The sequence below is a fragment of the Drosophila albomicans genome, chromosome 2L, assembly GCF_009650485.2.
Source record: "Drosophila albomicans strain 15112-1751.03 chromosome 2L, ASM965048v2, whole genome shotgun sequence".
Taxonomy (NCBI): Eukaryota; Metazoa; Arthropoda; class Insecta; order Diptera; family Drosophilidae; genus Drosophila; species Drosophila albomicans.
In genome coordinates, this window is record NC_047628.2 from 19,379,928 (window position 1) to 19,394,763 (window position 14,836).

The following is a 14,836-nucleotide window of genomic DNA, read 5'->3' on the forward strand; positions in this document are numbered from 1 at the left end:
AGCAGAGTCGATTAAATTGCTTACTAGATTTAACTCTCGAGGCCAAACGCTGTCCTCAAGACAGGAAAGATAGAAGACGACAAAGTCACAAGTTACAAGTCACAACTCACTTAAGTTTAACGATAATGTTACCAATTCAAATAAACTGTCGGCAACTGCTCAATTTGGCTTCAGGTTTTTGCGGCATCAGATGTGTATTGGCCATATACTTTTGGTATTTGTACATCATCTGAAGATTTTGTCGAGCTTTAGTTCGTGTCATTCACAGTCGATAGACGGCACTCGAAAATCTGTGCAAACTGTAACCGTTGCTATGCACTCATTCACTCACTAACACTCACACAGGGTACTCATTCTCAATTCGTCATGCCATCAATCATGCAGGGCAAATTTGTCGTCGACGAGCCGTAAACCAGTTTCTGTTGCGAGTTTCGAGCATCGAGTTTATTGCAGGACGGGGGAAAAAAAAGGTAACGCTGTTTATGAGCTGCCCAAAGGTCAATTGACATCGCAACGCTGCCCAATTGTGAATGATGTTTACTTAGGCAGTTGACCCAATCCTGGCTAACTGGTCTAGTTAGGCTCTGTTCCTGGGTAACTCGCTCTCCCTCTTCTTCTTCTTCTGGCTGTGCGTGCGAGCGCTGAAGCGTGCCAGCCTTTCCAGCTGAGTGATGAAAGCATTTAAGCATCCCTCAGCATCTCTCGACAACAACAGCTCCCGCCTCCACCTCCTCCTCCTGCTCCTCTTCTTTTGCCTGACAATCCTAGCATGCCTTTGGTCTGCGCCACTGGAGCACTTACGTGGCACGCAGCCACAGCAACACAGCAACACAGCAACACAGCAGCAACAACAGCAGTTGTCGAGGTAGCAACAGAGTTGTGCTCATGCCACTTTAGCCATAAATATGTGTGGAGTACACTGCAAGAAAACAACAAATACACGGAAGGCATTTAAGGTTGAATTATTTATAATGATATTTATGTTTAGCCTACTATTTTTAGACTGCTGTCTGCCAAAGGATTACGAGTGCTGTCGATAAAAACCAAATACGCAAGCCAAAGGGCGCCAGATTATTAAAATATAAAAGCATTTATCTTCGTTTAAGCGTATGAAAACCATAAAAATTTGAGTTCAAGGAAAGAGTAATTAAACAAGTGATTAGAAGAGGAAATGAAGTAAAGAAAACGAAAGAGCATTTTAAATGATATATTATATATTTAACAAATGGCAGGGAAAAGCTAAAATAATTCGAGTGATTTAAAAGAGGTTAGAAGAATTAATATTAAATATTTATGCCTGTTAATTTGAATATATACATAAAAAAGTAAGTTATTTAAAAGAGATTAGCGAATAATTGAAAAAAGTGTTTAATAAATAAATTCCAAATTCCAGTGAATTAAAAGAGGTTAGAAAATAATTGAAAGGAAATTTTACACATATTTATGCCTGCCAAATTGAAATAAAAAAGCACATTATTTAAAATAGGTTATAAAATAACTGAAAAGAAGAGTTTAAGAGTATGGAATTAAATGAAATATTCAAGTGATTTAAAAGAGGTTAGCAAAGAAGTGAATGGAGGAAACGTGAAAGTATTTTAATTCATTTATATTGAACATATGCGGGAACACAAAGTTTAAGAGTGCCCCGAAGGAAAAAACGAGAGAAACACAAGTACTTTAAGATTTATAAAAAAAGGAAAATAATTGGTTGTGCTATGAAAGGAACATTCTTAATCTCCTTTGCCAACAAAACCCGCCTTGAAGAGTAAAGTGTAGAGGCGTTAAAACCAAAAGAGATAAAACAAAAATGTTGCTACAATCATTGAAAGCAAGCAAAAGCTCTTAGGCTAGCAAATTTATTATATTTGAATGCAAGTGAAGCATTTAAGGAACAACACTTACATTTACAACTACCATGACTTGTAGGATTTAGCAAAAAAATGAAGTAAATAATAAATTGTTCTTTATTTGAAAGTAAAACAAAATTACTCTTCAGCATACAAAAATACTCTCGTTTACTTTGTGCTCTATGGTATATTTTAAATGTAATAATCTATCAATATACCAAATATAGCCTTTGACACATCTAAGTATTTTTGTGATATATTAATTCGGTATATTTTAAGAATAATACCGCAGTGTTTTGCTCTTATTCACATTGTGCAGCGGGTGTTTAACAGTCGCCTACTGCAATAGAGTCTTAGCTGCTTTGGCTGACAGTCTGGTATATTTTCCACTCTGTGGTATATGTAGTACTAAATTAATATACCAAATATAACCTTTGGTATATTTGCATTATTTTTTATTTTGTATATTTGAAGAAAATTGCATTATTGAAAAAGGAAAGCGGGTATCTCATAGTTGAGCATACTCGACTTTAAATTACTTATTTCTAAGTGAATCATTTAAGGAATGCTCATCAACCGCAAAAAACTTGCATTTATTAAAAAAGACGTAAATACTTGAGAGCTCATGTTTTATGTGTGTGCTATTTCATTTATTTTTACTTTTCAATTTACAAGTAAAATATGAAAAAAGAAATTCCAACAACTCTTTTACGTATTAAACAAGAAGTGGCAATTACTTTTGCCAAGTATGTTATATTAAGTAACATAAATCTGCTTGTGGCAAGATGAGAGTTGCTCAAATAAAATGCGAAGAATTTTAGTAATAGTGCTCAACGAGTTGAATGAAATGCGCTTTTGGAGCAGCAACTTTATTTTAATGCTATTTGCGAATGAATTCTGTGAGTGTGCTTAAAAGCCAACGTTGTCAATGGTTACTGGAAACCTTTAACCAATGCTAGACGACAACGACGACGACGACATCGAGACAACACGATGCCGCTGTCAGTTGCCAGAGTTGATGTTGTTGCCAGCATTAAGGTTGTTGTTGCTGGGGGTTGCTGTTGCTGTTGATGCTGTCGATGCTGCTGGCAACTGCACCTCAGGCACTTTGGTCACGAAGCTCATGTTGCTCCTGCCCAACCCCCCGTCGACACGCCCACAAGCTGTGTTACTATTTATAGACTGACTGACATAGTGTCCATGTAGCATGTTCTCACTAACAGCTCCTGCTGCTCCCCTACTCCTCTACTCCCCTCCCTCTGCTCCCCGATTGCTTGTCAAAGGACACAACGATGTCAGGCACATTGGCTGCCTGGCTGTTGGCAGCTGAAACTGATTCTGATTCAAATGCTGCAGCGAATTGTAGTCATGGAGACGTTGTCACTGCTCCGCGTTCAACACACACACATATGCTACACACACACACACACTACAGGTGTGCGCAAGTGTGTGTGTGTGTGTTTATTGCGCAAACAATTTGCCTGTTTATTTATTTATGTGTCTATTTATTTGTTTGCAGCAAACGAAACATTTTTGCATTTGCTGCAGCACATCTCACTCAGTTCTTCGTTCGATTTCTTGTATTTATTTTTATTAAATTAATTGCCGTCTCCCCACGCAGTCACAGAGCTAATTGGCTTACAAAAAAAAATTGGATTAGCGCTTCTCAAATTTTGTCTATGTCTCCATTTTCGTTTTTCTTTTCACTTACTTTTTCTTTGACGTCTCTTTGCTAATGTTGGTGCTAACGATGTAATGTCCTGTGAACTTTTGTCCTCGCCGAACTCGCTGCTCCATTCAGAGTCAGCTGATGATGTTATTTTTAAATGATGGCGCCTCACAACAAATGTTCTTTCGCTTCGTCTACAATGATTAAAGAACGCGCGACAATGACTTGTACAAAAATTCCTCAAGCACGGCCTTCGACTTTACTTCGCTTGGCCACCCGGGGGAGAAGCATTTTATACACACACACATACATAATTTATATATAGAATATATCCCATGTATATGTATGTATTTCTATGACTTCAAATTGCTGCCTCCCAAAGGTCAAGCAGTTTGCTGGTTACAATTTTTTGGCACAGCGGGATTTCAGCGCTTTTATTTTACTTTTGCTTGGAAGGTTACCACATAAGTAATCACGCCCCTCTGTCCCTCACTCCTGGTGCTCCTTCTGCCGCTTCAGAGATGTGGCAGTCATGCCCACTGTGCCGCATGCTTAACAGCTTGGCTTGCCAACTTGGCGACTTAAAGCTATTTGAACAAAAATGTTTTACATATTTGCCTTTTGCATTTTTCCGCATACAAAACACAGTTAAAAGCGGCAGTAGGCGATGGGTAGATATGCTGTAAAAATTTCATTAAAAATACAGTTTTCAATGAAAAAAAAGCGCAAGAGTTGCTGAGAAAGAAATGAAAATACAAATATTTGTTCAACATTAAGTTCATGGTTATTTTATAGCTCAAAGTATTAATTTCTGTACTCAAAAATACACACGAAATGCAGCTTAAAGTCTTGCATTGCAGGGTATTAAAAAACTGTGTCATAAGCTATTAAAATAAAAATAAAGACGACTCTTTCCCATGGCATGTTTGTTGGCCTGGCATAATATGTAAATGACTTTTTAGCGCTACGTGGCTTATATTAAAACTGAAATAAAGTAATATGATAATAACAAAAATTGCAAATTTAAAAAATGAGAAATGAAAAATGTAGTAGATAAGCAAGAGATAGAAAGAGAGAGATTAGGAAACGTGGGAGATTGAAAATAGAAACAGCAGCAGAGTGAGAGATTAGCTTAAATGTCAAGTGAGTGCTGGCAATAAATCAATAAAATAAAAAAAACGTAACGAAGTATTCTCGTAAGTGTGAAGAGGGAGAGAGAGAAGTGGATAAAGTGCAGAGTCACCGTATAGTTTTTGGAGTGTGTCCTCTTCAAAACAAATGCAGAGCTCCTTGAACTTTTTGCTGAATGTCACACATCGCAAAAGTTCGCTCACCTCATCCACGTGCCACAAAGCTGAGCTAAGCAGAGCTTCACTTCCCTTTCAATCTCTCTCTCTCTCTCCGTCTGTCTGTCAGCAGTGCAAACAGCACTCCAGCGTCTAATTGCGTTATCTTGGGCCAAGTTTGAATGACAGGCAATAAAAGCGACTCACTTCCGGCTACTGACCACTGACCACCTGCTGACCACAAATATCTTGCCTCGCTCCCTGGCTGTGTAAATAATTTAATTAATATTTTATTATTGTGGATGTGCATTCATCAAGGAGAAAAATCGCATTTTTATTTACATTTTGTGCCACATGCTTGAACTTTGTCCGCAGGGATGCGCTGGCCAAAAATGTATCCCCCGAGCAGATGTGATTTCCAAAAAAGAAAATGCAATGCAAACACGAGTAGACAAAGTATATACACTGTATACATATACGATTCTATACGATTACAATATTGTGCTGATAAATGCGTTGGCGTCAAATTCTGTTGCTGATGCTGCTGCGGCAGCTGCGAAAAAGTTCAGTCTGAATCAACTTACGACTGTAAATCTGCGTAAATGTTTAGTAAAAAGTAAACAAAACAGAGCACACACACATGCATATATATATATATATATTATATATAGCTAGACATTCATAGAGTTGAATCTATGTAGCTAGAGATAGAGTTGGCTGGCCCATAAATCGATGCGCTAATAAAAGTTTAAGACGCTCCAAAAAGCGATTCATTTTTGAATATTACGCATACGTCGCGTTGGCAGATAATAATGTTCCCTACTCTCTGGTATCTGCTCGCTTATGGCATATAAAATATATAAATATGCTCTATTAACTGCTAGTTTTACAGCCAAGTCATCTACTTGGCAAATTGCTTGGACACACCTGTCGCCTTTTATGGCTTCTGAATTGTTTATTTCGAGCACCGTCAAGACACAACATAACACAACACATAGCACATGTGCGCTTGGCGGGGGATAATCGCGTTTAAAATGTTTGCAATTTCGATAAGAAATTGATTTTGTCTTTTGTGCTGCTGCAGATAAAGTTTAAATTCAAGTTTATATTTGTGGATTACAATTTCTTTTCGGTTTGTGATTTTGGTTAGTTTTGTAACGATTGTCAAGCAGCTTAGCTTAGCATTACAATGGATTTTAAAATATGAAAGATTATAAAAAAATGAATAAAAATGAGTTCGTTTTGTTTTGGTAATAGAGAACAGCTTTTTATAAAAAACACTTTGTTTACTTTAGTTGTCAACTTCTTAATGAGTGATAGCTGAATGAAACAACAACCAGATTTTTCTTTATTGTTGGGCTTTGACGAATGGTTTCTCTCCAATTGACAACATTTAATAATAAAGTTCTATTGGCTGTTGTTGTTTCTCTGTCTCTTTTTTTGTTATCTTTTAAATTATATTTAAAATTCATTACGTTAAACTCAACAGTCGCTGAGCAGCTGCTCATTAAGTTGACTTTTATTATCTGCTTAGCGCTGCTGACTTAACCCTTTATAATCAGATTTCTTCAGACTTTATCTACAGCATAGACAAACTCCATTGGCATGCGTAACGCTATGTGTGTATTTAAGTGCTTGCGTGTGAGTGTTTGTGTTGTCGCTGATGACTTCAAGGTTAGCTAACGAAAAAAAATAAAATAAAATAAAAAAAAGCTGAGCAAATTTTCATGACAGTGAAAGTAATAAATAATGAATTGTGCGAGTTTATGCGAGCAATGAGCAAGAGCACGCAGCATATGTACTACATAAAAGTTATGTACATAGATACATATGTATATATGTATATATGCGTGTGTGCGTGTGTGTGTAAACCATATAAGTTTGCGTGCTGCGGCGTCGTTGACACGGAAAAGCAGAAGCAGGAGTTTGAGTTGGAAGAATTTTTAGGGGGAGGTTGACAGCAGAACCTTTTGCCCAGTTTCCACTTTGTTTTCACGCAACTCACACACCCACAGCGTTCTAACCGAGGGCCAAGTTTTGTTGTCAGCTGTAGGGAAAGGGAACAAATATGTGTGTGGCAATCGACGAACGAACCTTTTTCGCTTTGTTCTTTGGTTTCAAGTTTCGGCGACTGACGTCGTCGTTGTTGTCCAACTCGTCAGAGCTTCGCCACAAATGCGAGCGAACTTTTGCACAAGTGATTGAATTGAACGCTTTGAAAATTTGCCTGAAAATAAAAAACTTTAAATTACAATCAATGGCATAACCAAGCCCAGTCCACCCCTTAAGGGTTCCCTCTTCGCATTGTACTTGCAAATTTACTTAATGTATGCTTTTAGCCGAACTTCAGCTAGTGGCCACCAGGTGTTGAGCTTGGCCTTTCTCTCGAAAGTTTCTGGGCCGCGTATTTTCCACATTATTCAGTTTTCATTGTACAAAACTTGAGTTAAGCAAACGACTCAACTTGAAACTCAGCCTCAACTCAAACTCAACTCCTTGTCCAAATCCTTTTTAGAAGATTTTGTGAGGCAAGTTCGTGTCCAAAATAACTTTACCGCCATTGGCTCAATATTCATGTTTTTAATATGCAAATCAACATTTTGAACGAGCATTAAGCAAACTTCAAGTTTGCTCTACGACAACGTAAACACAAACGAAAACTTTAACTGCAGGATTTTCCCAACTCCCAACTTCCTTCTTTCTCTTTTGTTCTCTCAAGTGGCTGCAAAAAACTTATTAATGTTTGATCAAGTGCGTCGTGCTTTGTGTGATTTGTTATTGGCAGTCTTGGCTTGCTCTGGATAATTGTCGAATTATTCAAACTGTTGGCAGTTTCTTTTATTTGCATATTTAATTCAATTGTTAACAACTTTTGGGAATTATTTCTCGATTTTTCAACTACTTGCAGAAATTGAATATGCAAAATCTTTTACCGCTCAACTCAGCAATAAAATACTTATTGTGTCTGGTGACAGCATTGCGTATAGTTCTTCTAAGAGAGTTTGCTATGCAATACAATCAATTTTTTTTAATATAAATAATCTGATGAAAATTTTGTATAACTATTTTATTAAATATTGTCATAGAAATACTTTTCATTATATTATACATTCGTATACGTAATATTCAATTAATATGAAAATATAATTTAAAATATAAACCAATCTTTTAAAATTTAAATTTCCTTATCAACTTAAGCAAACTTTATTATTATATGCAATTACTCAAAGTTCTTCAGTTTTTAATCCTAAATGATATCATTCTCCAAATTCTTAATTTCCACAGCTTATTAGCTTAGTTAATCTGTTTAACAAGCTTTTCTTTCACTTCGCCAGCCATATTATCTTGTTATTGATGTAACTTTGCCAACACTGCGTATAATTAACGATTATTTGTAAAGTCAACATTACAAGCAAAGTCATTTGTTTTATCGCATTTAGATAAACAAAACTCTGTGTGTGGGTTTATCAATTTTGAATTGTTTATCTTAACTCTTGACTCGGATGTACGGTTTAAAGCGACCTTCAACCCAACCAAAGTTGAAAGTTCGTTTCGAACGTTTCGCTAATCAGTTTAATGTTATCCTGCAGCCTTTGAACTCTCATCAATTAAGTGCGGCGATGGCCTCTGGCCTCTTTGCGCAGCATTGGCATTTAAATGGAATTATGATGAATGTGCCCCGACAGCGTTTGCGCTTCAGTTCACAACACACACGCATACACACACACACACACACACACACACACACATACAATGAGTTCCGCATTCAACATCCGCTTTAAGTGAATGCTCGGGATCGGGATAATAACAGCACATTCTTTAGCAAATATATGTGGGCATACTCACACAAACTCGCATTCTGATTCGTCAGCATTTTAATTACACTCACTGTGATTACACATACCAAGCGAGCCGAGGGCAGGTGTCGATGGTCAGGCTGCTCGTTCGCTGGGGCGGCCAACCACCCAACAAGCCACCCAACCATTTCCACCACCCACCCTTTAATCAGAATCGAATGCCTTCTTATCGCCAACAGGCTCCATATGCTCTTCTCACTTTGTGGTTGTTGCTGTTGTTGCTGTCTGCCTGAAAAGTCCCCTATGCCTCAATCAATTCCTCCTCCCAATCTCCCACGCACTCACACACATACACACACACGTGCACACGTCACGACGTCAGCACAATTAAAATTGTTATGAGCTGTAAAATTTCTTAATTTTGATGAATTTATATGACCAGGCAACAGCAAGTTCATTCTATAGCATCAACAATAAATATAACAAAAGGCCCAACAACTCGGAACATATGCAAATGTAATGCACATACACATGTCTACACACACTCTCGGTCCTGCATTTATAATCCACATGCATACATATATCCACATTATCATACGTGATCTATACGTTAGCTCGTTTAAGTATATTGTTGTATTTTTATATACACTGAAATTTTCACTGCCTTTTTGGCATTTTTAAAATGTAATTAACGGGGTAATTTTGAAGCGCGTTTCCTATCTTAGAAAGAGTAGTATGTGTAAAGTGAAGACACTTGCAACATGAGAAGAAAATTTTTAAATATGAATCGTCTAGTATTTCAGTACTAAAAGTGGGGAACGGAATTTATATTGTTTATCTAAGGGCGATTCTCAATAACCACCTACAATTACATAGCTGATCATTTACATAAATAATCCAGAGCAGTTTAATATAAACCTCAATTTTTGTTTGGTTTTTGTTTTTGTACAAAACTATTCTATAATATGATAAGAAATTTATTAGTATCCAATTACCAACCGTAGCAGCACATTTCAACGGTTAACAGTCAATTTATGATTTAAATTGTAGCATACTTTCGTGCGCATGGAATAATACTGAAGTCAACAGTTCACTGCATACTTTTGATCTGAAAACCAAATCAGCAGTAATTAAAAGTGTAGCATATTTTTACATACAGAACTTAATATGTGATGCATAAATAATGATTGCATATTCTTAGACACCACCATTAGAAGTTCAATACTACTATTTGTTGCATACTTTTAGTCCACGATAAATGCAAAATGGTTGAAAAATGAATTGCATACTTTTATATATTTTGTAATAATATGTGTGAAATGCACGATAATTTGAGAACTACAAAGACGATTTTAATGACCCTTGGCAGAACTCCCAAGGATCAGACAGAATTTGAAAGAGATATATGCTATTTTCAGAATACAAAACTTTTTCTTATTAAAAATGTGTTTTTTACTCCCCAGAATTATTCATAAATGCAAGCTACTTCAACTTAATGAAAATCAGTCATAATTTGGCCATATCCTGCCGGATTTGTAAAGAACATATATTATAAGGATCGCAAGGACTAACTCTATCGATTGGCATACCAAAATTATGGGGTTAATTAATAATCTAACACTTCAAATTTTTTGCTCCGGGGTCAAGGGGAAAATCTAAAATTTGCAAATTGCAGGATATCTCAAGAACCACAAGAACGATTTGAATGTCCTTTGGTAGATTAATTGGTATCATCAATATATTTTGTTTGACATAGGACACGCAAGGATCGGGCAGGATACGGCCGAGATATAGGCTATTTTTTCGATATTAAAAAGTCCTTGTAATTTACATGTTTGCAGGACTTTCGTCCTGTTCGGTATACTAATTGGTTTCTATTGATGAGAGCTATCTTTATGCCAAAGGGCATCCTGATTGTCCTTCAAATGGCTGAGATAAAGTGGGTTTTTGGAGTTTCTGCTAATTTTTCCATACCTACCCCTTGCAAAAATTTGAGGTTCTTTTTTTTGACAGATTTCCAAAAGCCTTGAATGCCAATCTATAGTCATGGTTACCCTGATTACAAAAAGGTATATCCTTTCCAGATCCTTAAGGATTTGGCTGAGTTATGGCTAAAACACAAATATCGTATAAACATTATTCGTATATGCATATTGCCTACTTTCAGGGGCAGCAATACAAAGTATAAAAGCTAAAAGATAATTAGTCTTAACTTTGCCATATCCTTGCACATTTTTAAGAGACTTATTTTGCTAGGGTTGCCAACACTTATTATTTGTTCTCGATGCTAACCCTGCAAGTATCATAAATTTCTGGTTAATTCGACAACCAGAAGGAAGATTTGAGTATCAGGGATATTGAATTGGCTCAAGGGTAAAGATTACCTTTTCTAAATACTTACCTCAGCAAATTCTTTGTTTCATTTTCTTTTTTCGAAAAGTTTGTTTATTGTTTTTACCTCATTTTTGTCTTTTTAATAATATTATTTCAAATTTTACTTATATCCTTTCTTTTATTTTTATTATACAGCATCCGTGTTAATTTAGTATTTTCAGCATAGTAGTCTTAATTTATTTCTTTCCCCATATACATATATCTCTACCTCTGAAAAAAGATTAGTCAACGATTTGTTGTTGCCTTTTGGACTTTATGGACGCACAATTTGCATTGCTAAAGCCATTAAAAATTTATAATTGCAAAATAATGGGGCGAAAAGCAGCCAAGGCAGCATTTACCGTAAAATGTAACTAAAAATTTGAGACACGGAGCAAAAGTTTGCCGGCGGTTAATTTAAAAACTTGATGCCAAAAGTTGCCTCCTCAAAAGGGCGAACGAAGTGGCAGCAGCGAAGCTTACATAAATTTATATGCTTAATGTTGCTGTTTGACTGACATACATTTTTCTTGTTCTTGGTTTTTTCTTTTTTCCAATTTGCAGAGCACGAGAAGCTGAGAAGAAAAGAGCATAGGAGCATAACCGAGCCGACATCCAACAACGACAACAAAAACTAAAAAAAAACAACTACTCAACCTGAGAAAAATGTCAGCAAACTTAGTACAAAAGAAATCAAACAGAAATAGAAACAGAAAAACGAAACTGAGCAGCAACTACGAGAAGCAGGAAAAGGAGGCGGAGGAGGAGCAACAGCAACAGCTACAGCAGCAACAGCAACAGCAGACGGAAAGGAAGCTAACAAGAACGAGTCCAACACATATTGCGACCATATCGCTGATGCTGCAATACGATATCGATAATACGCTGAATGCGCTCAAGGAGCACACGCATTCAAAGACGCGGCAACGCAATGCGCTAATGGATCTGGCAACAAACAACCACAGCAACAGCAGCAACAGCCACAATAACAATTGTAATCACAACAAAGACGAGGATAACAATCTCGAGGAGATGCCATCACAAACTCCAATCTCAGCGGGCAGCCCCAGTGTCGAGGAGGAACTTGAAATGGAGGACATTGTCACGGGCAAAACCTGCGTCGGTGTCAGCAATGGGTTTATGCCGCCCACGCCGCCAGCCACGCCCAATTTGCAGAACACGGCGCAAAAACGTTGGCGCATACTGGCCAAAGTGCTGCGCAAAGATTCCGAGGAAACGGTGAGCTCCTCCAGCGATGAATTTAGCGAGGAGCAAACGGCATCGGTGCGACGTTTCAAGAGCTTTGATCTGTTGCGTCAAGACAGCTTCGAGGATCATGTGAGCCTCAAGTGTTTGGGGAAGACGGAGAATTGGTACAAGTATCGCATGCAGCTGCACAACGACATCGAGTACTCGGTGAACATTCACCACATGGAACGCCAGCTGACTGCCAACGATCTCATGGGTTTCAACAACACGGGCAACATTTGCGTCTGGCCCTCGGAGGAAGCTCTCACCGCTCTGGTGCTGTCCGATCTGGCGGCGTATCGCGGCAAATGGATCTTGGAGCTGGGCGGTGGCTTCACCTCGTTGGCCGGCCTCATGTTGGCCAAGTATGCCAAACCCTATGCGGTGCATCTGACGGATGGCAATGAGGTGAGCGTGGAGAATGTCCGCAAGACTGTGTGCCTCAACGAGCTAAGTTGCTACACCAAATGCTCGGTGCTCAAGTGGCAGGAATCCGCAGCTCGTGCCCACGCCGAGCAGGACAAGTTCGAGTACATCTTGTGTGCGGATTGTCTGTTCTTCGACGAGGCTCGCTCCGCGCTGGTCGATACCATCTGGTATTATTTGGCACCCCATGGCATTGCGCTCATCATGGCGCCGCGCCGTGGTCGCACGTTGAATGTGTTCCGGGATGAGTGTGTGGCACGTGGCTTCCGCGTTGAGTTGGCCACGCGCTACAACGAGACCATCTGGCAACGGCATCTGCAGCTCAAGACGGACTCGGCGCTCTACGATGAGGATCTGCACTATCCGCTGCTCTTGCGTCTCTGCAAATCGCACAGCTAGAGCGATGAAGAGGAAAGGGGTGCGGGGCTACTTAAAAAAAAACAAACACGAGGTACAATTAATGCAATGTCAGCTGTTGGGCCAGCTGGCCTTAGAAGTAGGTTCAATTAAAGTTTAGTCAATGTTTTAGTTGATAGCAAGCAAATTCCAGTTTACACCTAAAATATATAAACCTAGAAAAGCTAACTGAAAGAGGCCCCCCAAATTAATGCAAAATATTTATTATAAAATATTTAAGTGCAGGCCTGCAAAGAATTCCTCCCGCAAAATGTAGCAACAATTTTAAAAATTGAAAACTTTTAATTATAAATATATCAAATTGTACTATATATTATTTTATTATATTTATATATTTTAAACCCATATTGGCAATTTTAGGTTCTATAACAAAATTCCTTTAACATGTAAATTTGATTTTCGTTAATTCCAAAAATATTTTATTTACGATATACACACAAAATACTCCACTATATAATTATAAACAATTTGTGTTACCTAAAATGTCACCACACAAAAAGCACAAACAACAAACAAAGAAACACTAAACAAACACAGACACACAAGTATTACTTCAATTTATTTTTAACGCTGTATAGTATAATTTTTAGGCTGCTTTTTGTTAGACAAAACAAATTTTCCTTATACTAAAGATATTGTTTTAGAAATAGAGAAAAGAAAAAACAAAAACCAAAAACCAAAAACGTTGCCAGCGCTCGACCAATTAATTAATAGTTAACTAAACTTAGTTTATGTAATTATAGAGCATGTGTTAATGGTTATACGATGATGATGATGAAGATGATGATGATAAGATAAACACACACACAAATACAGTATCAAATGTCACACATATGCAATTGTCATAACATTTAATGATCGCACAGTGGGAAATGTAAGTATTGCCTCCTCTTCTAGCCTCGCTTTACCCCTTTTGCAGACAGGAGACAGGTCACATTGTGATGTCAATGATAATTATCAGACCACACACCGAGCGATTGGCGAGTCGTTTATTAAAGAGTATTAGCGATTTTTATATTGCCAGTCAGGCAGCCAGCCGGCCAACCAACGGCGAGGTAATTACTTTAATTGTGCCAGGCACTGGGACTATGGCAGGCCGCAGCAGGACGACGACAACACCAACGACGTCAGCATGTCCTGCGTTCGTGCGCCCATTTGATTCTTATTTTTTCCCCTTTTTTTTGGTTCTCAGTGGGGGTTGATGGCGGTAAGTATACATTTTACTTACGGGCATATTTGGGTCAGTTTAAGCTCATTAAGCGCACTGCTTAAAATGTCATTATAAAGTGTGATATTTGAGATGAGGATTAAAGAAGAATAATACATCAAAGAGATTGACGCCATACTGAATTATTAAAACATTAAACAGCAATACTATTACCTCTAAAAGTTATTTAATATTTATGTAGGGTATCTCACTATTTGTTCTTTTCTACAGTTGCTAATGCCTAAACTTATTTGTCTTGCGTTTTTGGTTACCAGCTAAAAAATCAAAAATAAAAATAAATCTGATAAGCGTAAATTACAAAGTAAACTCAACAAAACATGCACACACAACTCAGTTCTGTCCATGCGTGTGTATGCGCGTGGGTGTATGTGTATGTGTGTGTCTCTGTTCATATGTACTTAAAGCTATTTGTGTGCGTCATTAACGAGGTCATTGGTAAGTAAGCTTGTTTGATGTGCTCGAGACATGTAATCCTGGCTGGGGCCCAAGTCAAACAATCGACAGTGACAGAGGCCAAAGTCAGGAGTACGAGCAGGATGCGGGTG

At 37.8% G+C, this 14,836-nt stretch overlaps 1 protein-coding gene across 2 annotated transcripts in view; it reads left to right on the top strand.

Annotated features, from left to right (window-relative positions):
* The window catches only part of LOC117564833 (calmodulin-lysine N-methyltransferase), a 36,708-nt gene extending 22,815 nt beyond the window's left edge, over window positions 1-13,893 (top strand). For both annotated transcript variants that reach the window (XM_034243758.2, XM_034243757.2), the window contains exon 2: window positions 11,537-13,893. In XM_034243758.2, coding sequence (XP_034099649.1) covers window positions 11,639-13,045 — 1,407 coding nt within the window. In that variant the 5' untranslated portion in view covers window positions 11,537-11,638 and the 3' untranslated portion in view covers window positions 13,046-13,893. The remainder of the gene's footprint in view (window positions 1-11,536) is intronic.
* Window positions 13,894-14,836: the final 943 nt, after the last annotated feature.